Below are 25892 nucleotides of genomic sequence, written 5' to 3' on the forward strand. Positions count from 1 at the left end.
TCCTGGTTCTTCCCTTCTACCTCTGCTCCATGCACCATCTGTCTTTGTTTAGCGTTATACACTCGTTCTTGCCACACGTCCCTCATTTCTATGACTCTCTTGTCTCTCTCAGACAAATAAATCCAAAAATATATTGTCAAGCAGGTGTTGTTTATCGTATAACTGTGCCATGGCTGAAAAAAAAAAGAGAAGAAGATTGCTAACAGCTTTGACAGATTCCACTGGCTGGAGTTTCAACAGTATGCGAGCCGTGAGATGTTTGCATGAAGAAAAAAAACAACAACAGTTTGTTCTCTTCACTAGTAGTGGTAGGCCAAACCAATGGTTTTGCACTCTATCATAAATGTGCCTTGTCATATTTATAATAGATAGATGTCAAGTAATTACTTCACAACAAAGTGCTGTTAGGCTGGAAATGTTTGGTTATGGAGCCATTATTATTATTTCTTAATATTAATTAAAAGCTACATTTAACCATACCTTTGTGACTCCTTCTGTTTATTTTTTCTATTACCTATTAATTAAACACTGATATTTTTATATAATTATGGTCATTTTATACAGAGAAAAAACATGTAAAATTCAAGTATCATATGACATATCCAAAAATTACAAATGCCTATGTAAGACTGTAAAATGCAGGTCAACATGTGAAGAGTATTGCAAAAAGCCAAATGTGGCGTTTTTAACATGTACTAAAAACATTTATATGATAAATATAAATATAATATATTTTACACATTACATTTTAAACATCATGTGTCTGTGTCATGTTAATATTTATCACATGTGAAATTTACATCCTCATATGGCTATGTGGGTGTAAATGGGTTAATATGCAATGCAAATGTGTAAATGCACACATGGTAAAAACTGATTCACATATTATATCACGTGTGATTCCATCCCTATCATTACCATTCTTACAAGAAAAAATTACACTTCACATGTGAAATATTATATATGTGAAAAGTCATGTGGACTTATGTGTAAATTTATCTCATAAAATGCTGTTTTACTTGGGATATTACATCTGTAATTAACGTTTTTACATATAATTGAATATTTGAAAACCACTTGTCAATCATCATGTCAACTTTTGACATGTAAGAGGCTGTTTCATGTATGACTGTATATGTTGTAATGTGATGCAAAAAGCACATGCAAAATGTGTTTTTATTTCAAATTTGATATAATAAAGAAACCATATGTACCCTTTATCATGTGAATTTATCACATACAAAACATTGAAGTTTTTGTCCCTTACAAAAAAGCATGTGATTTTTTTTTCAGGTGATGTCTATTCTACATGCGAAACATTTGAAGATCCCATATCAATATTACATGAATTTATCACAGGCATAATCCTGTTTTACATATGTTTACACGTGAATGTTTGTCCCTTACAATAAAGCAAATTTGACATTTGTGTTTTTACATGTAAAATACTACCTTTCATATGTGAAATATTTTTTAAATGCCTATAAGGTTTATCAGACACCATTGTTCATTCATTTAATGGTATTTACACCATGCATACACCCACAATATCAACTCTGTCTATCAGCCAACCATGGCTCAATAGTAGATAACTGCTCATTCATGGTTCAAACTACAGTGGATGTTAGCATCACTGACAGTTATCAACTTGAGCTGATGACTGTGTGATGTGTGATGGCTTGCAATTTGTAATTATGTGACTCTCTCCTATCCGTGCCTTTCATGCTAAAATAAGAGAGGATAGCGGTTAGCATTAGAAGCTATGGCCACACTTTAACCACAGCACCGCCATCAATTTTATCACTGCTGACACAGCTCAGTACACAACATGTCATATCTACTGTCATTCATGTGCTGCTACATTATACCTCAGCAGCTGCAGGACTGCAAGGATACTGATGTAATCTTGATGAAAGAGCAGAAAGCACTATCCACATACAGATCAATACCAGAGTGTCAAGACATACAGTACGAATGCACACACACACACACACACACACACACACGTGTTTACTTAGGTCACTTTTGGGGGGATTACATAGACTTACATTTATTTCCTGGAGACTTACCCTAGCTCTAACCATAACCACTACTTGCCTAACTCTAACCCTGACCCTTACCTTAACATAACCCTAACCTTAATCACTGATCCAAAAGTCAGCTTTTTCCCAATTGGGGACACGGCTTTTGTCCCCAGTTGGACAAGCTGTTAACTGGTCTGCAGTCTGAAATGTGTCCCAGCCAGCAGGATAAGTCAGACCGCTCACTATTTAGTTGAAGGTGACCACAAGTGAAATGTACATATACTTTTCGTGGTATTTAGAAAAGAAATCATTACCATGGAAATACATAGGATGGTAAGTCTGTTGACAATATACATACGCATAGCTATGACAGCAGTGTATTGTGCATACAATGTCCATACTGTGTGTACACTGCAAGTTTTTTTTTTCTCTTACACATTCATTCCATTAACTACCACTCCAAGCTGAGAGCAGTGTTTTCCATTCTCCCCAACACCATGGTAACTAAACATGGCTTCAGTGGTTGAGTGTATGCATTTTTCACACACAGGTACTAGAGAGTATGACAGAGGGAAAACACTCACTGATACTCTCAATATTAGAGTCTATGAAGAAGGAGCTGTCATCTTTTCCAAGATATTTCCTGTCTCTTCATTACTGAATATGCTACTGTAACTTTAGGGTTGTTTATCACTCACTACCGTGGCCATCGTGCCCTACTTTAACTTAAGTCTTACTCAAGTCAAACTCATTACTGACATTTAAAGGGTTACAATATGAATTGGGAACCAACACACATAACCACTGTAGCGCTAGGGCTACAGAGATATCACACGGAGACTGAAAGACCTTGATTGGTCAGCTTGGTGCTGATTGTGTTTTCTCCTACATATTTCTGGTGGAGGTTGTTGAAAGTGAAGACAACATAAACAAGTTAAAGATACACTCAGTAATCATTCCTTTCAATAACACACATCTTCAAAACTCACCACGATCACTGCTCTTTATCACAGTGAATGAAAGAACCAAAACACAACAATTGTATGGCAGTAGTCTCCTGGTCAGTAATGAGACATGAAATAAAAGTTACCTGGATGTAACTCCAGTTCTTTAAAGATACTCTCCAGACATGTATTAAGACATATAAACATACTCTGCTTGGAACTATATTGGGTGTCTGATATGTTTTTTCTGCAAAAAAAGCAAATTACCACTTTAAAATCCTTAAAATGACATCTATTCCTTCTCCCTCATTAAAAATTCCAGAATCTATAACTATGCAAATATATTCATGGAGGCTTCTCCGGCTCTCGGTTATGGTGTAAAGAGTATTAGGGACTCTTCTCTTAACATGATTAAGTGTGCAGATAGCACGACCAGTGCAACTAGGCCAAGAAGGTACAGCCGGACCAAACTTCTGAACATTATCGATAACTCACCCGCCTCACTTCCACCAAAGCTTAGAGTGGCGCTCACCATACGGCAGCTCCAGAGGACACAATGCCCAGTGGCAGTGGACTGGTGTAGCAGACTACAACGGCTCAGAAGCAAGAGGAAGCAGTGTACAGAGAAGCAGAGGAGGGGTTAGTAGGCTGGTCTGTTAGCCAAGCTAAAAGCTAACACAACTAGGCAGCCATCGCCATCGCTCTTTCTGGTCAGTGTTCGCTCACTGGATGACAAAATAGATCTGATCTGACTGAGACTGAGTGTTCATCTGAAGATGAGAAACTGTTGTGTTTTTCTCCTGACAGAAAATTGGCTTAACAGAAATATGCCAGACTTGGATTTTCAACTTGACAGGTTGTTACTCTTCCATGCAGATCGGAATCAGCTGTCAGGGAAAACCTGAGGAGGTAGACTCTGCATATAATTATCTTTAATTATAAATGATTAGTTCCTTAGATTTGCAACATATGAAATCCTGCCTGACTGAATCTGTGTTTTTGAGGCTGTCCTTTGCACACTGCAGTTTCAAAGTAGAAATGCTCAGCCATGATATTTACTACTTATTTTGCTCCTGACATGTCTTGTAGCCAGTAGGCAGTAGGCAATCTGAGGGGGGATGCCATTCTCTTGTTAGCAAAATGACCAAAATGTATCCCCCTTGTTAATCTGCCATCCCCCCTCTCCATCCCCTAGTAGATGAGAGAGTGCAGGGGCATAGGGGTTGTTTACTTGAATATGATAGTCTAGTCTGCCTGACTTATTGATCCTTTATCTGACTGAGATTTGTGAAAGTTAGAATATATGGCTCTTAAATATCAGTAGCCTAACTGTGCTGTGTATTGATAAATCCATGGCGCTTGGATCTAGATACTACTACTATAAATACTCAGTTCTATACTATATATATAGCTTATATAAAGTGACAAGTGGCAACGTCTGTGCTGCTGAAAATACACCCCCAGACCAAGCCACATCTGTAACAAAATATTTTAGGGGAGACATGGCTACAGATATAGTTTTTACTAAAGATGGTTGGTGTAACTTGGGAGTGGAGCAGGTAATGTGACTGAGAAAATTAACCTGCACTGACCGCACTGTACTCAGCTGACACAGTTACATAATTCGAGGTAAAGTTTATACTGTCAAACTGCCTTGTGTTTTGAAAAATTAGCATTATTAAAATGCTTAATTTGCACATCCAGTAAAATAATTGGTCTACACAAAATATGTGTTTAGCCTAATAGCAGTTCTATTAATTCAAAATGATAATCATGATTATAATATCAACAATTAGACTAGGCCTATATGACAATCCTGCAGTCTAAGGTTAGGGGGTTGGGGTTAAGGTTAGGGTAAATCTAACCCCAACCTTCCTGTTAAAAAGTAACAAATCACCTACTGCTTGTAGCATATGAAAAACACCACATGGACATGTAAACAAGGTTAAAAACTTGATTTTCATTAGAGGAGGTCTTTAAGTATAGGCCAAGTTCATCATCACTCTGCTGTTTATTACAAAGTAAATGAAAGAATGTAAACACAATTACTGTGGGGTATATAATTAAAGCACAATACAACCTAAACACATACAACACATCTGTCTAGTTCTGATTGGTGCTATTAATAGGTGAAACCCAAGGATGAACTATAAATGAAAACAATCCAAGTACCATTGTCTCAATTGATTTCCTATGCTAAAATGAAAATCAGAAAATGAAAAACAGGGCTTGAAATGTTTTGTCACTCACTCATTTTTTATTTTCCAATTTTCGTTTGAGAATTTGAAATCGACTGAGATGAAGGTACATGGATTGCAAACCTACACCATAGGTATTTATGGAAGGACTGCCATTAACCCCTTAAGTCAAGCATGAATTCAGCTTTACAGATAACTGACTTCTGCCAGTTTTTAGCATCTGACAGTGTCCAGCCTGCTATGTTTCTTTCTTTTAGACCTTACTGCAGTTGTTGACTCTGATGACCACTTGGCCACTATACTTGACTACTGGACCTAGGTCCTCTACCAAGCAGCAATACCATGGCTGGAGGCTGAAGCAAATGTGGAAGCACCTTAAACTGCAATGCCACTGATGGCTGCTAGATGTTCAACTGACTCCCATTCAAAAAGCTTCAAAAACTTCTCTCCAGAAAGTCAATCAGTTTTTTCAACAAGTCATTATCATCTCAATCTCTAAATTCAGACCCTCTAATAAGTGTGCTAGTTGGAAATTATTGCTCTGTTAATAAAATTTGAAGATTTATAGTAGCTTTGATGACTGCCATGTGGGTGTTGATTGACAGCTGTGATTGACAGTTGGCTCACCTGCTGCTCTCCCTGGCTCCAGGACTCGCACTGAAATGGACTATTGTCACAATGTTTCACTAAGTTTAATGTTACTTTATTACAGTACCTACTCTGTTAGCACAATTTAGCTAAAGTGGCTAATGTTAGCCCAAGTGTGCAGGGCTCAGTGTTCCCAGCAAGCTAGTGGGAACTACTAAAAAGTGACTTTGTGCATTTGTTCTGTTCTCTGAAGAGATCTGTCAGGCACTTTTACATGTCTGGTCCCATCCCCTCCTGTGGCCGCTGTGTTGAGCATTACAGCAGGCTACTATCTCTGTACACCTGGTATCTCATTAGCCTGTGCTGCCCACATTGTCTCCTACTTTGACAATTTCAATCTCTTCTGGGAATGCAGACAGTTATTTAGAAATGATGACATACATCCAAACTGGTTGGGGGCAAAACTACTTTCAGCAAACATATCGCTCTCTGTAACCCACTCCGGTGCTCCACTAACAGGCAGGCAAAACACTCCCACGACGTCCACTCATTCTGACAAGCCCCGTCACTGTTGACGTCAGCGGGGTCCTAGCGCCCGTCCTATTGGTTCCTCATGCTTCTCTTCAATGAATCATGGAGCCAGGGCCCTCTAGCAACCTTATAAAGTCCCCTATTCCTGACACTTCTTTTTATAATAGGTCAACAAATAGTTTTGGACTTGTGAACCCCTCCTGCAATATAAATGCCACCAAGTCCACCTGCAACGTGGACAGCTACAGTCTGCCATCCCCACCACCTACAAAAACTGCCCAGTGCTCCCCCTGTCAGTCGTCTCCCGCCTCTACAATCCCAGTCATATGCAACAATAGGCCGTATCATCCCAGGAGGCCTTGGTGGGGAGCTAATACTTGCAACCTATGTCGCATCAGCTGTGCATCTGCCTCTAATCAAGTTTTAGTTTATATTACTCAAGTTTAGTTTTTAGTTATTTAGTTGATTATTACGAGTCTAGTACCAAAACTACACTTGATTAGAATCTGGGTCCAACAAACCAATCCAAATATTTTAATACTGGTTGACTGGAGAGATAATGTCATTGCAATTAGCAGTTATAATACATATAGGGTGGACCAAACCACAGAGTTTTTCTTCATGATTTATTTCTCAGTGATATAACAAGGTTATGTGCTATTCCTGGCCCTGAATTAGCCCTAAGCCACAGATGTTTTCAACTCCTTAGCAAATAAGCATGCTCCCTTTAAGAACTACAGAGCAAAAAATAGATTGAATCCCTGGTTCACATCTGAAATCTCACCTGAAACACACCTGAAAGGGATGAAGCATGGGCAATAGCACAAGGCTCAAAGTCCTCTATGCATTGGCAGATCTTTAGACAGATGAAAAAAATGTCAGGGCAATTAGAAATGCTAATTCATGTTATTTTGTTGATACCCTGTCCGATTGTAGTGGTAATCCAGCAACATTCTGGAAAACAATTAAGTCACTAAATCATGACTATGCTTACTCCCTACCCAAGCTCCTTTCTCTAGATTCTGTCCTTGTCTCAGAAAATGAACAATCAAACTCAATCAAAGATGGAATCAAGTATAATAGCAATACCCTTTTGGGGAAAGATTTTCCCTTAGACAGTTCTCTGTTAAGGAGGTTTTTGATGCCCTGGCCTCAATTAACCCTAACACTTGTATCACTTGTGTAACACTTGTGAATATCCCTAAAGTTTGGAAAGCAGCACATATATTGCCTAATAAATGTAGTGACACTAGGGATCCAAATATCTACCACCCAATCTCCAAATGGTCATGTTTAGCTAAAATCTGAGAAAAGCTCATAAATAATCAATTACATCACTTTCTAGCTGAGCATTGCATTTTAAACCCCATCAGTCTCGTTTCAGACCTGGACATAGCACTTTGACAGCAGCATGTAAAGTAGTTAATGATATAATCTGTTCTCTAAATAAGAATGGGTGTTGTATTGCCCTGCTCATGAATTTGTCTAAAGCAATTGGATAAAGTTCAATTGGATCAATTGGTTTTGACACAATTGCATGTAACTTGTTCCACAGTTATCTTACTGGCAGAACAAAAGCAATAGTTGCAGACGGTCATCAATCTGACTTCCTTGAAGTTACAAGAGGGGTGCCACAGGACTCAATACTAGGACCTATTCTGTTCACATTGTACATAAATGACCTGGGCTCATTTGTTAGTAACAGCTCTAGTTATTATTATGCTGACAACACATTAATTTATTCATTGTCGCCCCCCATTAACAAAGCACTGTCTAATTTAAAGGCTGATTTTTTGGCTATTCAAAAGGCCTTGATTAAACTTAAGCTTTTACCAAATCTAGATAAGACTAATTACATGCTCGTCACCAGATCCAAAATGAAAAAAAAAAGTATTAAAAGTCCCATGTTATAGTCCCTGGGTATCTGGTTAGATGAAAAGTTGTCATTTAAAACTCATGTTGAGGAACTGACTAAAAAGCTTAAGTTTAAATTAGGTTTCTTTGATACAAATAGGCAGTGCCTCTCTTTTAGCAGTAGGTTGCAGATTGTACAGGCAACTTTTTTAACAGAGCTTGACTATGCAGGTGTAATTTATTTACATGCAAACAGCTGCCAATACCCTCAAACCCCTTGATGCTGTGTATCACATTTGCCTTAGATTTATTACAGGTGACAGTTTTAGAACCCATCATTGTATCCTCTATGAAGGTAGGGGGGACATCACTTACTAGTCGAAGGGAACAACACTGTCTTGTTTTTATTTATAAAGCCATCCTAAATAAGCTATCATTTTATTTATCATCACTTTTGAGACTTAAAAATATGGGATACCATACCCATTCACAAAAATGCATTACCCTGGATATCCCTTATATGAATACAGAACTGGGAAAAACTGCATTTACCTATTATGCTCCTCATAGGGGGAATAAGCTTCAGGACTCCCTTAAATTATTATCAAATTTGTATCTCTCAAACATTTTAAGATTCTATTGGGTGATATTTTATATAATGAACGCTTCTATTTTTCTCAAGGTGTCTGTTTTATACCTGTGTAATGTTCTTTTGTATTTTATAGTCATTTGTCTTGTGTTTATGTTGTATTAATGTTTGGCATAAGATTGTTGGTTTTACAGTTTTTGTTATATGACTTGTTTGGTTGTGTATTATCAGGACATCTATCTATCTACCTATCTATCTACCTATCTACCTATCTACCCATCTATCTAAATTTTCCCTCAGCCCCTTTAAATTATAAGTCAATTCCTCTCTATATTATTTGACCATTTTCTCTCTGCCTCTATGTGCTGCCATGTGAACTAGTGGAACAACTGTTATCTAGCATGTCGAGCACAAAGGAGCTATTGTCAGCCCATTAGCAGCTTGTGACCTCTCACCTTTTGTCAGCTGTGAAAGACTGTAATTATCATAAACAATCGCTCGGCACATTAACAAAGAGCATCTCTCTCTGTAACAGGCAGCAATACCTGTTATTCTTTCCGGACATTATGGAGCTGTGGGAACAGGAAATGGTGCATGGAGGGGTTTTAATATTTTTTGGATCAGACAGAGAAATGTTGCTTTTCACTCTTCACATATTTCACAAAAATGCACAAATATAAGAGGAAAAAAGTCATTGCTTTTACATGTAATTTGGAAGGCAATGGCAGTCTGGAGGAGAGCTGGTAATATGGTTTATGCTGTACTTACCCAAATCAGAATATTAGTCAGCTACAAAGTCTCCTCTGCTGCAATCACTGAAATTCTGTAATAATTCATGCAATTTGTTTATTCTGGTTTGATTTACACCAACACTGACCCAACAGAGATTTAGCAATTTCTGTCTTTTATGAATTACAGCTTCAAAAGAGACGCTGTTCAAAAGAATTTTTAATGGCATGGTTTCATTCAGCTGACGTGGTTCTCCAGTTACTATTCACATGCTTTAATCCCAATTAATCATATCAACACAGACACACTGAAGTACTTAATCTGACACATGAGCACACTGCCCAATAAGATTACATATACAGTACATGTGTTGCTGATGCACTGTGTGCAATCTCCATTGTGGTGTCCCAGAGGCAACAGAGGCATCACCGTAAATAAAACAGTGTCAAAAAAAATTCAAATAGATTTCACAAAAAATAATCTTAACTCAAGGTCATCTTATTAGCTTTTTCGGGGCTTTTAATTGCATCTCATGGTCTTCTTCAACAGATGTAGTTTGCTCAGTTGTAATGGAGATTTATGGTTGTATTAAAAAAGTATGTTTTCATGGCCATCTGCATGACTACTGAAAAAGTTAAATCCACTGAGGAAGACTGTAGGATGTGGTTGAAATATTGAAGTAAGTGGATCTTGAGTAATGAAGCTTCACACACGTTTAATATTGCTGTATCTTACAATACCTCCAAGCATTTGATGAAATAAAATAATTTTATTTTACTTTTCTTATTTAAGTGGTATTTTCATTTGCAAATTCCACTTTATCTAATGTAACTTGACGTTTTCTCTGTGCTAGCATACACATAATCACATACTATAACTATTTCAGTTTTCTCCTATTTTCTAGTGACCTTCTTTTTCTCTTGTAATAAAAGATACACCACATGATTTTGTTAGAGCACCCAGTACCCCAATTTCCTAGAGTTACTCCCAGCTCACTGTTTACGCCAATAGCCAGCATGTCCACAGAAAGAGGCATATACTAAAGACACATAGTTCTTTCCAACTTCATGTGTTTTTCTTTTAGGTTACATTTCACAATTTAAGCTTTGCATTTAAGCTTTTAATTTAAGCATTTACATTTACACATTTTTATTTTCCTTTTGAAAGTCAAAAGTTAACTTTTAATTTCTTAATATCCATTGTCATTTTAATATCCAATTTAATTTTTAATTTTTGTTTTTCATATAGCCTGATTAAACTGCATAGTAAAATAGAATAACAGTTTATTTGTCATTGGTTTTGCCATTTTTTGTAGTTGTTTGTATGTTTTTCTATTGGACTTTTTTTATTTTAAATTTTGGTAAAATTATCCTCCATTATCAGCAGCTGGAATTGTGATGTAACTGAACAAAGTCCATCTGCCAGACCAGATGCAGATGAAACTCCAGGAAAGGCTAGTATGTTGTTTTTGTAATTACATTTGTAAATAGGAATTATGATATTTAAGACATTTATATATTGCCTAAAATAACAATTTAACTGTTTGATGGGTTTGAAACTATACTTAAGATATATGATAATATACGATTAAAACTATATTATACTAATAAATGTTATACACATCATATCTGCTTATAACTATCTCTCTACTATCTCTCTCTCTCTCTCTCATCTCCTGCAGTGAGGCTGGCTGCAGACGGAGGCCGGTGAATCTTTGATTAAAAAGGGAGAGTGAAGGAGAAGCCGAGTATCTCTGTAAAGCAAACCTAATTAAAGCTATACCACATCCATGCCTCTCTGCAGACTCTCCTTAAACACAAAATCAAGCCCATTCTTATCCAACAAATTGAAAACAATGGATTTAGTGCCTCAGCAAAAACAAACAATACTGCCTTATTTTGAGTCATTTTTAAACATTTATTTTAGCTTCATTGATCCACTTCCATGCAGTGTGGCTATGGCAAAGAACAAAGTGAATCCTCCAGGTGCTCTCAGTATGCAGCGCTGTGATGGAAGATTGCCCATTGGCTTAAATATAACAAAGGAAGATACTGATGATATTGGAATATAAAATGACTTAATTTTCAGAAATTAAATAGATCACTATGAAAATCCAAAAACTATACGCAGTGTGGGTGTAAGACAAAGCTACTATCTGTATTTGGATTTCCATTTGGACATGGGCCATGCATACAACAAAATCATGTTAAACTGTTTCTACTGTCATTTAAAGTCTTAATATGTGTGTAAGCTGTTCACACAATATATATACACAGAAATATCTGTATTTGAACCCCTGCCTCAGAATTACATTTGGATGCACGATTTTTCTTTCAAAACTGCAGGTAGTGTATGTCATAGGAGCAAGCCCAGATGAAAATAAAGTTGGTATGAAATGACTATGATAAAATAGATTACAGAGGTACTGAAAAAAAAGTGCCATAATAGGTCATTGACTCATATGATACAAAAAACAAAACAAAAACAAAAAAAAGTAAAAATTCAAAGGTCACTTGGCCATTTTGCATCAAATTTTACAATAGTCTTAATATTAACAAAAGAGTCTGAATCCAGTGTTTATTTGACGAGATCTGAAGTTATAAGGACAGTAGTGGAAGATGTACTCAGGTCCTTTACGTAAAAGTACCAATACAACAATGTAAAAATACTCCATTACAAGTAAAAGTCCTGAATGAAAAATCTTACTTGAGTAAAAATACATATACAAGTATTATGAGCTTGATGTAGTAAAAGTATTGCAGTAAAAGTACATAAGTATTATGAGCTTGATGCAGTTAAAGTATTGCAGTAAAAGTACATAAGTATTATGAGCTTGATGCAGTTAAAGTATTGCAGTAAAAGTACATAAGTATTATGAGCTTGATGCAGTTAAAGTATTGCAGTAAAAGTACATAAGTATTATGAGCTTGATGCAGTTAAAGTATTGCAGTAAAAGTACATAAGTATTATGAGCTTGATGCAGTTAAAGTATTGCAGTAAAAGTACATAACTATTATGAGCTTGATGTAGTTAAAGTATTGCAGTAAAAGTAGTGATTTGGTCCCTCTGACTGATATATTATTATATATTGACATCATTAGATTATTAATAGTGAAGCATCAGTGTTAGAGCAGCATGTTACTGTTGTAGCTGCTGGAGGTGGAGCTAGTTTACACTACTTTATATACAGTTAGCTAGTTTAGTCCAGTGGTTCCCAACCTAGGGGTCGAGGCCCCCCCAAAGGGTCAGCAGATAAATCTGAGAGGTTGTGAGATGATTAATGGGAGAGGAAAGAAGAAAAACAAAGTTCTGATACACAAATCTGTTTTCAGTTTTTGGACTTTTTCTCTAATCTTTAATTTCTGGTGAAATATTGGATCATTTAAACATTTATTGAAATGAAAGCATGTGAGAAGTTTAGCGGGAAAAATCACTATTTGGTGGCGCTGTTAACAACTCTGAAACATGACAAGGAGACACAACGACACACTGATAATAAGGTGTCACAGGACAAAAAGGTTGAGAGCCACTGGTTTTAACGCAGTGTCATTTATAAGCTTATCATATATTATTTCATGTACATTTTTAATCTGAAAAGTTAAAGGCAACTATAGCTGGCAAATAAATGTAGTGGAGTGGAAGTATAAAGTAGCATAAAATGAAAAAACTCAAGTAATGTTAAAGTACCTCAAAACTGTACTTAAGTACTGTACTTGAATAAATGTACTTAGCTACATTCCACCACTGTATAAAGAGTGTATTTTGATATGATTATAAGCTGCTATAAACATTTATCCAGAACTGAGTCATGACTTACGAGATGGGGTGAGAGTTTTGAGGCAAAGTATAGTGCAGTGTATATACCGAACCAGTCAACAGTTTGGACGAACCTTCCCATGCCCTTGAATGAGAAAGTGTCCAGACTTTTGAGTAGAAGAAGAAGGAGTTACTTAGAATCCCAGTGGTGAGGTAAGTTGATTCATATTACAGTGAGTTTACAGTAGGTTTCTATGGAAGTTAGCAAAAAGATCTACTCTCTGTTGCTCCTCTGTTACATTTCTGTTAATGTGGTTGCATTACAATCTGGTTAATGGCCTACAGATGATCAGCTGAAGGTAACATTGGCTCCTAGAGAGATAAAAATGAGATGCATCACACAGCAGATAATTGCCAGGATATGTTACACTAACATCATATGACTTAATGATCCTTTACAGTACTTATTTGTCAGTATGATCTGGTAATTAATGCAACTTGTTGGATTTATTAATTCTTTTCTACATCTGTCTCTTTCCTGAATGTGACATGTTCTGGAAGGTCTGTGAGCTCTGGCACCAGCTTGTTTGCATTTCCTCACATCTCGTCCAAGAACAGTTGGCCTGAACGCTGACAGCCAAATGAAAATGAGACCAGATCTGAGACTAAAGGTCGTTTCGTTTTCCAGCCAAATGTTTTAATCACCAGGTTTACTGTCCCTGTTTTTTTTTCAGCTTTCTACTTTCTCATTTCAGTTGCGTTTTTTTTTCTTTATTCTAATTGAAAGGGACCATGTACAGTTTTAAGAATTAAATGTTTCCTTTTGATGCACTGTATCAGAGTTAGCTTATAACTACTTTTCATCTGCAGTCCCTTGTCACAATTAAAACATATTACAGCACAATGATAAACAGTGCTAGTCGAAAAAAACATAACACAAAGGGTAAAGAATAATACAGAATAGTACAAAGGATAGAAAATAATACAGGATAGATAACACAAAGTTACACACAACAGCACATCACATAGTTTCAACTAGAATGACTAATGAATACTTGTCCAATTAAAATCAAGAGTATTTTTGTTCATAAGAAGACCATAGGATGAAATCAGTGGTTACAGAGCTGAGTAGATTTTAGTTGACTTTTTCATTTGGTTTTGAAAGTACTGAAGGAGTTGCTGCTTTCATATCATCAGGTAGGACATTCCACTGTCCTTCCACTGTCAGCTTTTACAGAAAAGAGCTGACTGCCCAAATGCAGTGCTGGGATATGGTATGACATAATCTCCTATAGAGGATATTCTGGAATTCACAGAACAAAACTGCAAAAAGTCACATAATGGAGGAGGGGCCAAACTGTTTAAAATTTTATACACATGGCACAAATTTGAATATAATCTAAAATTCTCAAAGCTGAGTAAATTGTATTTCTTTAGTATCCTACAATGATGGTAATCCATTGTCTTTTTGTCCAGAGTTTTTAGAGTTTGTTTATATGTATTTATATATTTTGATTCTGGTGTTCTGAGGGAAAGGACACATATTTCTAAGTAATCCTGATCTTTAATTGGCAGACTGCACAGTGGAAGTGAACATAATTAATTCTGTTTCAACTGATTGTTTGCAACATGTAGCATACTAAACACCTACTGACAAAAACAAACCCATCTTTCTCTGCTTAATAAGTCATTCCATCCAGAAGTCTGATCTAAAACACACATTTTTGTTACAAGTGAAAATGCCAATGGGATGAGATGTTTCCAATACGCATACTGTATATCAGTATACACTATACATCAGTAGTACAGTCATCTGCCTCATACCTACAGTGCAGCAACTGTATCCTTGTGTTGTCAGGGTACTGTCAATGTTTTAACACTGACGGTGAGACAAGGCACTGCTAGATAAATCCAAACTCTTGACATAGATTTTGCTCTGTAAGTGCAGTCAGTGTACAGTAGCATCTACATGCAAGAATAAGGATGTGTGAGAAGTGGATGTATATGTGTAATATATGACTTCAAATAAAGACAGCAACAAACAGCCACAATAACATAGGATGCAAATAGCAAGAATAACACCCAATGATTGTGAAGGTTAATGGAGGAAATGTTCTGATCCTTAATAAATAAAAGTCATAATGCCACATTGTAATCATACTCATTACAAATATTTATACAAGTAAAATGTACTTAAAGGTTTGTTGCATTATGGGAAGTGTGGGATCTGTTGTTTTTGTAGTTTGACTCATTCAAGGAACTATAAAATATTATAATCTGCCTCATGTGAGTCACTAACACTAAATCACTGGAGCATTCTTTCAAGTATTAAAAATAAAAGTACTCAGTATGTAGGCAGAATGGAATGTTAGTGTAACATTCTTATACATCATAATATTGGATTACTATTAAAGAAGCAACTTCATGTTGCAGCTGGTTGAGGAGGAGGTCATATTAACTATTTTCAATACTGTTGAGTAGTCAAATTTATAACACTATATCATATTTTATAAGCTGTTGATACAGTTTGTAAAATATTAATTTGCAAAGCCATTAGTAGTAAATGTGACAAGAAAAGTAGTACTTGAGTAAATATATTTAGTTACATTCCCTTTGGTTAGTTTACAACACATGCTATATGATCCCTATGATGAGGTGTATACCAGCTGCCTCCAAAGGCAAAGTTTTGGCCTTGGAAAAGTTTGACAAACTTTTCCAAGCATTTGTACTATATATCCTCCAATTATATCATGCAAAATGCTGGAATAACCAACCTTTGTTCAACATGGTGAAATGATTTTGCGACACTATCACTGAATTTGTATATTCTTCTGTGTTTTGGAACATTGTGCAAGTAGCTCTCCCACTCTCCTGCAGTGACTAATAAAACCTGTGTTGTTTTTGTGGAAGTGGAAGCAGGCCTGCTCCTTGCTCTCCTAAGACATTACACAGTATATTATCTGCAGCTCTTGCCATTAGCCTAAAGGTACTTCATTTCCAGCGCAACATTACGGGAGTGATTTCCAAAGTAGATAAACTGTTGATAGGCCAAGATCTCAACAGTAATTACATCATGTTTTATAGTACATAATCCCTGAGAAAATGATGAGAAGCTGGATGAAAGTGTGCATCAATCAAATGTAACAAACCCAATTATTGTCAGCCCTCCCTCCTTTTTCGTCGCTGCTCACAGCCATCACACATCTCCCCATGACTCAATCCTGATATGGCAATTACAGCCGCGGAGAGTCTTTGCTAATAACTGCAATCCAATCACTTCACAGCACGCGCGGAAGGAAAGAAAGCCTACGATAAATAATGACAACCAGCAATTTACTTGATATTGTTATTTTTCCGCTTGCCTCCTAAATAACAGGATCATAAGTGGCTTTAATTTTGCTTGCCTCCACAAGTTTCCCTTCACTATCATAGTTCTCAGATGGTACACTGTCTGTGCCTACTGTTTGCAGGGGTATAGGCTGCACACACACACACGAGCACAGGAGGTATGGAGGGTGCATTAGTGACATGAGATCAGTGATAGAAAAAGAAATCAGGGCCATATCACAGATGTAAAGATACTGAAGTCATTTTGTTTCTGGATATTGTAATACTGCAGTACTACTTTATATACGACACATTGCATGTTTGTCCAGTTATGGTAAGTTTTTCCTTATTTGAATCGAGGTTCCAAGGATAAAGACGAGGCTGAGTTATCGACCATGGAAAGCAGGCAAATGCACTGGGGCCCCAGACACTCATGGGTCCTGAATTCTCCTAGTCGTGGTTGTCATTTTACAGGATTTTAATGAAGTGCAACTGCATGTACCAGTAAAACATGTTATAAACTAAAATGATAGGGGCCTTCAGATACCTACATTACTATAATTTTGAGGGCCCATCTTCCATGCATTAAAGTCTAGCCTTTATTATTTCACTGTAGTTAAGTTACTTCAAACTAACAACTCATTGCTAACCAATACAAAGCAGTGCTCAGACACTGGAAGAATCAGGGGGGTCAACAGGACTCAGTTTCTCCAGGGTCCACTGGTGGTTTAATCTAGCCCTGGGTAGAGGGTGTTTCATGTGGTACTCACTGTAAAGTCAAATTTGTCATTTTGGACTATATAACTGGAAGAGACTTCAGTCCATATTCCTCCAGCACAGCCCCACTCACATTGACTATTCTAGAAATGTTTGACCAGCCACCAACCAAAATCTGTGAAATGTGTTTTCTATTTTTATTTATTAACTAATTTTTAAAAACTCTTTCTCTATTACTATTCTTTATTTAAACTTTAATTCTTTATTTTAAAAATGTGTATTTATTGATTTAATTATTTATTATATATTACTTATTTAACAGTTTATATTTGTTATATATGTTCTATATATATATATATATATATATATATATATATATATATATATGTTCAATTATATTTTCTGTAAATTTTATCTTCCTATATGGTTTAATTGATTTTTGCATCACACAAAAGCAGTGAGAGGAAATAGCTAATAAGTGGACACTGAGTTGAGGATGCTCTGTCAAACTTCAAAGTTCTGAATGAACTTTGATGCTTGACTTTTGAGCTAGGAAGGATCAGAAGTTATAAAAGTGCAATGGAGGACACCATAACAGCTACCAAGCTTGAATGTCAACAGATCTATCTCCATGACAACTGAGCAAACTCCATCCACTGATGAAGATGCATCGCCCGTGTCTGAAATCACTCCCTATAGTGCACTATATTCACCCTCCATCATTTTAATTAAGTGTGTGAATTCTCAGTGTATAGATTTCAAATGCCCTCAAAAAAAAAGCAGTGAGTCCATGAATGTGCACTACACTACTAGCAATCCCACAATGCAATGCACTGTACTATTGTATAGAAATGTATGTAAGTTACCATTGTGATACTCTACAGCTGACAGTGATGACACAAAATGATGATGAGGAAATGTCCAAAAATCTTGAATTGCTCATTATTGAGTGAACTATTGACTGTCACTTATAAAGGGAGGAGTGAATGAGAGAATAAGGGAGTGATTTCACACACAGCCATTGTGTGTATCCTTGAGGAGTGCATTTCCTTCCTCAAAAACATTTGGAAAGCTGATTTTTTTTAAATGTTTTAAATCCTACATTGTTCTCACTTCTTCTTCCCTGCCTTTGTTGGTGCATTTCTACCTTTACCTTTTACAGCACCAACTGTCAATCAGCAGAATAGCATGAAACCAACTGCGGAATGTGAATTGTTCCACCTGTTTGTCCATGTGTGTATGCACAATACAAAGAAAATGGGTCCCACTCTGAAAAACATGGCTCCATAGCACACAAAACTCCACAGGGGCACCATTTAGTTGGGTCGTTAAAATCCTTCTCTGCACTGCCAGAATGTGATTCTAAATTATGCTTCTTTTAATTTATTCTGTGTTTTTGCAAAGCAAAGTTTAATGATATGTAGTCTAGGTAATCACACAACTAACCTTAATAACCCCATAATGTATGTATTAATCATATAATGTAAACTTCTGTTTGTATCATTACACCTTCCCAACATCTAAGAAATACTACATGAACGTGACATTTGTGTGTCGCTACTAAAGACAAATGAATAAGTATCTCATAAAACATTCTTATGATGCTTAATATCACTAGATCAGAGGATCAGATTCTTTTTCATTCCCTCCTTTTTCTCAAAGTTCTGTCTGAATTCCTTGGCTGTTAGCACTACTGGCAAGAGAGACAATAACACAATATGCCTGATAAATTGGTCGATAGGAGACAGAGCCGTAAACCATGAAATCTTATTGGACAATCAATCAGTCAATTTTCCCTGCCTGAGCCTGCTCCCACCAAATTGGAGTCCTCCACAGTGGTGAAGTCAACTGGCAATTTGGCAGTGCAGTGCTTTGGGGTACTCTACTTCAATTGAGTCTGAGAGCAGCATCCTCAGAAAGTGCTCTAAAAAGAAAGGGCAGCTAAGGCAAAGCACTGAAGGATTTTTCAAGAGGAAAAGCTTAAAAATAATGACATCTTTGGAGGGAGTCTGTTATGGCTGAGAGCTGTTCTAGCCTTCTATAATTGGTCCCACATAAAGCACCATTACAATTTGATTTGGCTATAAACACACATTTAAAGCTGCTGTATTTAATTTGCACACTGTCAGCCCAAAATGGCAGCGAGAGATAACAGTCTAAATTTTCTTCATTTCCCAGAAATCCTGTTGAGTAACGTTAGTAAACTGCACAAACCGACTTGTGTTTACCAACTGGGTCAGTGTGTTACTTTTTTACCAAAGACCTGATCAAATATCAGTCTGACTCAGTGATGTGGACAGTGAGATAAGCCTCACATTGGACAAAAATGGCATTCTGCTGCCTTCCGTTTTCCTGTCTGGTCACAATGATAAATGAGTAACTGTGTTTTCCATTGCTCTTTTCAGTGGCTACATTTACATGTGTATAAATGACAGAAGGTTCAAAGCTAAAGCAGACTGCAATCGCAGAATTGCTTTATTGGTCACACTATAATTCATTTTTGCCCCAGACTGATGTCATGTGGACGAGGGGGCTGCACAAACTGTCAACAAGCTGTCTCAGACAAGGTGTACTGATGCAACATGCCATTTGGAGAGTGTGTATGTATACTTTGAACAAATATAATCATTTGTGACTTCTGGGGCTCCTTTCTTTCCAGCTCTCTGATTTAGGGTTGCAATCCAAGATGTGTGCACTATGACAAACTAAGAAAACCTGTCATGATGGGAACAAGCTTGTAATGACAGTTTTTGGCTCAGATCTCAAAAATGTATCTGGCTTGGCCGCACCTTTTGTCTGAACCTGACTCACTATACCAAACAGGGACAGATGAACCTTCTACGGAACCCTGGGAAGAAATTACTTGTGGATCCCCCCCAAATCCTCCTGTTACTCCCATTTTCTACTCTACAGACTACACATGCTAGCTTCATTATACTGTTTGCCCAGAGCCCCAGAAACCAGCTAATACTGGACTTCCATTCCAGAGTACTATCCTGCTCCAAGTTTACTACTTATTGTGGTAATTTGATTAAACACAACATCACTTAGGAATATGTACCAAGTAAGAACAATATAAACCAAATATACAAAGGAAATACAGAGTTTAAAACTAGATTTTGACAGTCCCCTTCTACAAGACAGGGCCTCAAGATCAGTAAAAATGCCGGAGTTGCCTTAAGGCCCTTCTCCTTCAAGCTTGAGTTCAGCGTTAGTGGTGCATATTACTAAACGAATTTGCATTTATTCAAATTACCACAAACTTGTTTGGGGCCCCTGAGGTTTTCTGGCCTCAGGGAAGTTGCCCACTTTGCCCGGTTGGCAGTCCAGCCTTGATACAAAAGATACCAATGCCAGTGAGCATACACATTACCAGCATTTCATTTGGAGAATCAAAAGAGTGATATTGTGTCCTGAATGCATAACACACACTTATTCTGACAGTGCATTGAGAAATTTAGTATTATCACAAATCACTCAGATATCAAACACTGTCCTGGAGCTGGGACAGGCTTACAAGGGGTTTGAGTAGTCGTAATGGTGGTGGATTCTGCTGTCCCACAATACATCAAACAAAATGTAAAAGCTGCTTATAGCTAAAAGGTGAAAGTGAAAATGTGATGGCTCCAGCAACAGTTCAGAATAAATTGATTAAGGTACCAGTATGGTGGAGACAATCAGCGATCGGTTGGATAAGGAATCAGAGACATTAGTCGTCTTCCCCTTCTGGTTGTCCGTCATGTTCAGGCCACTTGGAGGGTCCCAGGTGCCTATCTGAAAAACAAAATACAACTGTTTAATTCTTCCACTGGTTCTGGGATAGAAAGAGACTTGTGAAGTCAAGTTATATAAGCATACAGGACATAGACTGTATCACACATGCACAAAAACAAGACTTGTTGGGCGCATTTACTCCTCACTGGTTTTCAGGCCAAACATCTGTATATGAATGGATAGACGACAGTGTCAGTGTTCCAGGAATATAAGATTATTATAAGCACTGTACTGATATTAATACTACTAAAATATTGATAGTGCAACATGAAAAAATATTATATTATTATTCTTTGTTCATTGTACTTTAATTTGGGTGATAATCATGCTCTCAGTTTTGGAACTACAGTTCCCATAATGCTTTGAGGTTTGCAAATAGTTGCCATGGATTCAGTGAGTTAGCCATAGCTACAACCAGAGCCCCATTTTTTGTTTTGTTTTGTTTTGGGGTTTTTTGCCAATATCTTTTGGGTAAATTATTACCATTATACACCACCATTAAAAGTTCACCATATGATCTATTAGCAGTTCCTGTTTGCAATGTACAGGTGGATATACAGACAACTATCACTAGATTACTTTGATACTGAAGAAAAATGAAAAAAAGTGGTGATTCTCAGGCAAGTTCTGAGTTAAAGGCAGTGTCTTATTTCTATTATTTCTAAGCAGATTAATGGATGTGCATGATGCACATCAGAGATGATGATATTCTCAGGAAGTATAAGTCACACTAAATCTAAAAATGTGTGTATCATGTATTTTTGTGCTCTGAGTTATCACCCAAAGCAGGAGCTTTGATGCACATTGTGGCACACATCTCTCCCCCTGCGCCTCACCCAACCTTTTAGACAACTAAAACACTTAAGGTCTGGGAAAAATTGTGGTTATGGTTAATAAATAAACAAACTGCAGGTCTTTGATAGGATACAAACTCCTGCATGCAGGTTAGATACGCTACACACCCATCCATCCACCACCCTGACCTCTACACTCTGACTTTTTCTCTCACTACGTAAAGCTTCCAACATTGAAACTGAATGTTTGTATTGTACATAAATCATGAGGTGTAGAATCTTTCAATATGAACGTAGCGCCAAGGGATACTTGACTGGCAGATACTTTTATGTGCATTTTTTTTTTTAAATTGGTATCACTCAACACTATCAAACACATACGCAGACATGTACAGTATAGACACATACTGTACACAGACTTGACTCCCTTTCCATCCTGAACACATACAGAGAATAATGTGCAGCACCCTGAGGACACAGTTGACAGCCATGTGAACCCTCAGCACTGTCAGGGGGCACTTTCTCCTAGTGTCCCACAGCAAATAATGTTAGAGATGATCTAGGCTCTGGATCGACCCCTTGGCCTGGAGGACACTGAAGAGAACTCAAAGGAGGAGGGGGGAATGCTGGGAAGGCAAAGAGGAAGAAGAGGATGGTGAAGCTATCGGATCGTGCCTCAAGGCTTCTCTTGTCCTCTCTCAGCTCTCCCTCAGGTCTCCGCACCCGAGCCTCCCCGTCAGTAACCCACCACCCCTCAATCCAACTCCACCGCCCTGAGCATCACTGGAAGGGACCACAAACACTCCAACCCACACCAGCCACACACTCCTCAGGGCTCCACTGATGCCCCGTGTGAGGGCATGAGATAGGCTTTGAAATTGCAAATCAACTCTTTAATTCAGGCTTCATGAGGCTGGAGGGCTTCTGAAGGGGTTTTTATTAATAGAGTAAATTATTCATGGAGGTGCAGGCGCACACAGCATACAGACCGGAGGTCAGGAGCTGCTGAGAGGCGAGCGCCGGTGAGGATGCTGAAGTGTGAAGTGTTTGCAGTTGCATGCGAGAATATTATTTGTATCAGCTGTGTTAGCAAGTTCTCTTCCCGCTGATAATCTCATGAATCTTAAATTGACTGCTGAACACTGGAGAGATGGCATTCCTAGGAAAAGATGTAAACCATGAATGCATCTGTTCATATGAGTGCACAAACACATGCTGAGGCATATGCCAAAACATGCCAGGAAGCACTCTAACTGATATATAGATTTCAAGTTTATCTTGATATAATACTTATAGACAGATATACTGGGAAGTTGAAAGAGTAACTGGTTACTGTAGTCCTTACTCCTGTCCACATTGTCTGAACTACAATGTCAGAAGCCAGACAAAATCCAGTCTTTGTTCTTTGCAAAAATACATTCTAAACTTCAGCTGAAGCCAGTGTGTGTTTTTATCAGTCTGAGTTAGTCAAATGAAATGGGTACTTTCAAAGTTAGTCTGTAGAGTACAAAAGTCCCTCTTTTTGTTTCATTGGAGTGTATTTCAATATTAAGCTGCAGCAGATAATCAAGTATGTAAAAGTTAAGTAAAACGGGGTCCGCAGGCATAAGTCGAAACTCTTTAATTGGTTTATTTATGTCTACGTGGACAACTACAATATATGCCACATCTTTGTCTTTTCTGGATCCCTCAAAGGAAATGGAGGCAGTGTTTTTAGATCAGATTAGTCTGTAACATGAACAGTATAACTCTGTTTACTTCATGATGGTTTCAAAGGAGGAGAAAATGACTGTCACCTGGATAAATTTTAAAAGTTTTACAACATTCACTTGGCAGTGTTTTGGTATTTGTTAAGCCTTCAAACTCATGAATCTATTCCTCAAATCACCAACACAGGCCTTTGCATATTTTTAATGCAGTACTGTTGTCAGTCTGAACTGTCAGTAACTGTCCATTGCTTGTTTCTTTGTGAGCATTCAAGAAAAACACAGATGAGAACCATCTCCTATGTCTAACTATTATGCAAAGAGACAAGATGGTCTCAAGGAAAATAAAAGTTCCTGGCAACTCTGATTTTTTACACAAAAATACAGAGTCAGAGTGAGGAAACACCCAGGGACATCCAGGGAAACTAAGCCCTCAGAAGCAGTGCTGAGCTGTAAAGCGAATTTGGTGTTGTGGCTACAGTTTCCTAATCATTACAAAAGGAAAATCTGTGAAACAGTCAACACATTTTTCCGAGTGTCACAAACACCCCAAAATGACTCTTTGCATCATCAGAATTCCATCCCTTAGGTCCAATATCAGTAAATAAAGCCGGGCTCAGACTACAGGAATTTTGGGCTGATTTATCGTCGATTCAATCCTAATGACAATTGGAGGAGAAATCTGGTCTGGGACCTTGGTCGGTGGCGATGTTCAGCCCAGATTATCTGGTAATGTGAGGGGTTTACTGATCCAATCTTAAACCCCCAGAATTGCTTGCAGATTCATCGGGATCGCCCCAAAAATTTCAAAGATGTTTGATATTTAGGAGCTAAAATCTGGATGTTTATATCACTACTTTCTGAGTGGGACCACAATAGCCAATGAGAGAGAGGTAACGTTGCCAAGCAATGGTAAACAACTCTTTCAATGTACACACAGATATGTGAATACTATATTAAGTAGTTCCCTGGTGGTGGAACGAGTTACCAGACTGTTCGATTCGCAGAGTCCCTCTCAATCTTTTAGAAAAGACTAAAGACCCAGCTCTTTCACAAACACCTCTGCACTTGATGGACTGAAGGAAGAGAAAAAACAAAAATACACACACACACACACACAATTGCTTCTAAGCAATATATGTACTCTATGATTGCCTCTATGCACTGCCTGTTGGCATCTACATCCTATTGGACTCAAACTTAGCTTTATAGCACTTATTCGCATTGTCTTCTACTGACTAGATCCCTGCTTGTGTTGTATTAGCTCTCAGATGTACATCGCTTTGGATAAAAGCATCTGCTAAATGAAGAATGAAGAATGTCTTGATCTGATGAAGCTGAGTTTATTTTAAACCATGTGTCTTCAGTACTTCCCTAACCGAAATAAAAGTCCCTTAATAGCCTTCTGCTGCAGTACCCCTTGACTCTGGAATGCTCTTCCTGAATAGCTCAGGATTGCATCCAGTCTTTTTAGCTTCAAGAAACTTAAAACACACCTTTTTAAATATGCTTTTAACAACACCTGCGCCACTGTCTGTTCCTACACGTTATGTCCTTTTATGCTGAATGTCTTTGTTTTTGTATCACTGTCTATACTGTTTTCTTTGACTTCTGGCTCCTCAGATGTGTCATGTCAGGAAATTAGACTATTCCTGCTTTGCTGTGTTCAGTCTCACTATCGTCACTCCCAAGCTCTGGTTCTACTCTGTGTATCTTTTGTGCAGATTATCCTTATATGGCTTGTTGACGACTACATCCAACACCTGTAGCTGGCTTGTCACCCCCCTTAGTATGATCACTAGGTTGCCGTTCATTGCCCACACTTGAAAGTTTTGACTGGCTCAGTCAAGTGTCCAAAACCAGTCCTCTATAAGCTCAGTCTCCATTCAGACCTTTTCCTGGGCATGCATGATAATGCCAGCTGGCACTGCCTCTTTAGGTACTGTCTTGCGTTTTAAAATCACGTACGGGGGGAGTTTGGTTCCATCTGAAAGGCACGCCAACATGACAGTGATTCAGCTAATCTCATTTCCCGTAGACTTTGCAATGACTGATTTCTCACCTTTCTTGTGTACACTGACAGATGTTGGCATGTCAAAACACACAGGTGTTTGATTGGCATTGCCCATCTGATCCAGGGGGTATGAGTGCTTTTTCGTTAAGTTAATCGCATAGCACTGAGAAGACAGTAGCTTCTCTCTGAAGTCTGAGGGCAGGTGCTGGGAAAGACTTGTCCTGCGTCACAATAATAGTCCATTATGTCACATTATTCTCCTACACCAGGATAGCTTTGAAGTTGATGGTGGGTATGTTCAGTTCTTTGGCAATTTCCTAGGCCTTCCGCTGAGTGACGGCTCTGGT

At 37.7% G+C, this 25892-nt stretch overlaps 1 protein-coding gene across 5 annotated transcripts in view; it reads right to left on the reverse strand.

Moving 5' to 3' along the window:
• grik2 (glutamate receptor, ionotropic, kainate 2) overlaps window positions 1-25892 on the reverse strand; it is a 288725-nt gene that overhangs the window by 79191 nt on the left and 183642 nt on the right. For all 5 annotated transcript variants that reach the window (XM_044359252.1, XM_044359255.1, XM_044359254.1 and 2 more), the window contains one exon: window positions 20918-21031. In XM_044359252.1, the coding sequence (XP_044215187.1) occupies window positions 20918-21031 (114 nt within the window). The remainder of the gene's footprint in view (window positions 1-20917; window positions 21032-25892) is intronic.

Source organism: Thunnus albacares, chromosome 8, assembly GCF_914725855.1.
Source record: "Thunnus albacares chromosome 8, fThuAlb1.1, whole genome shotgun sequence".
In the NCBI taxonomy this organism is placed as follows: domain Eukaryota; kingdom Metazoa; phylum Chordata; class Actinopteri; order Scombriformes; family Scombridae; genus Thunnus; species Thunnus albacares.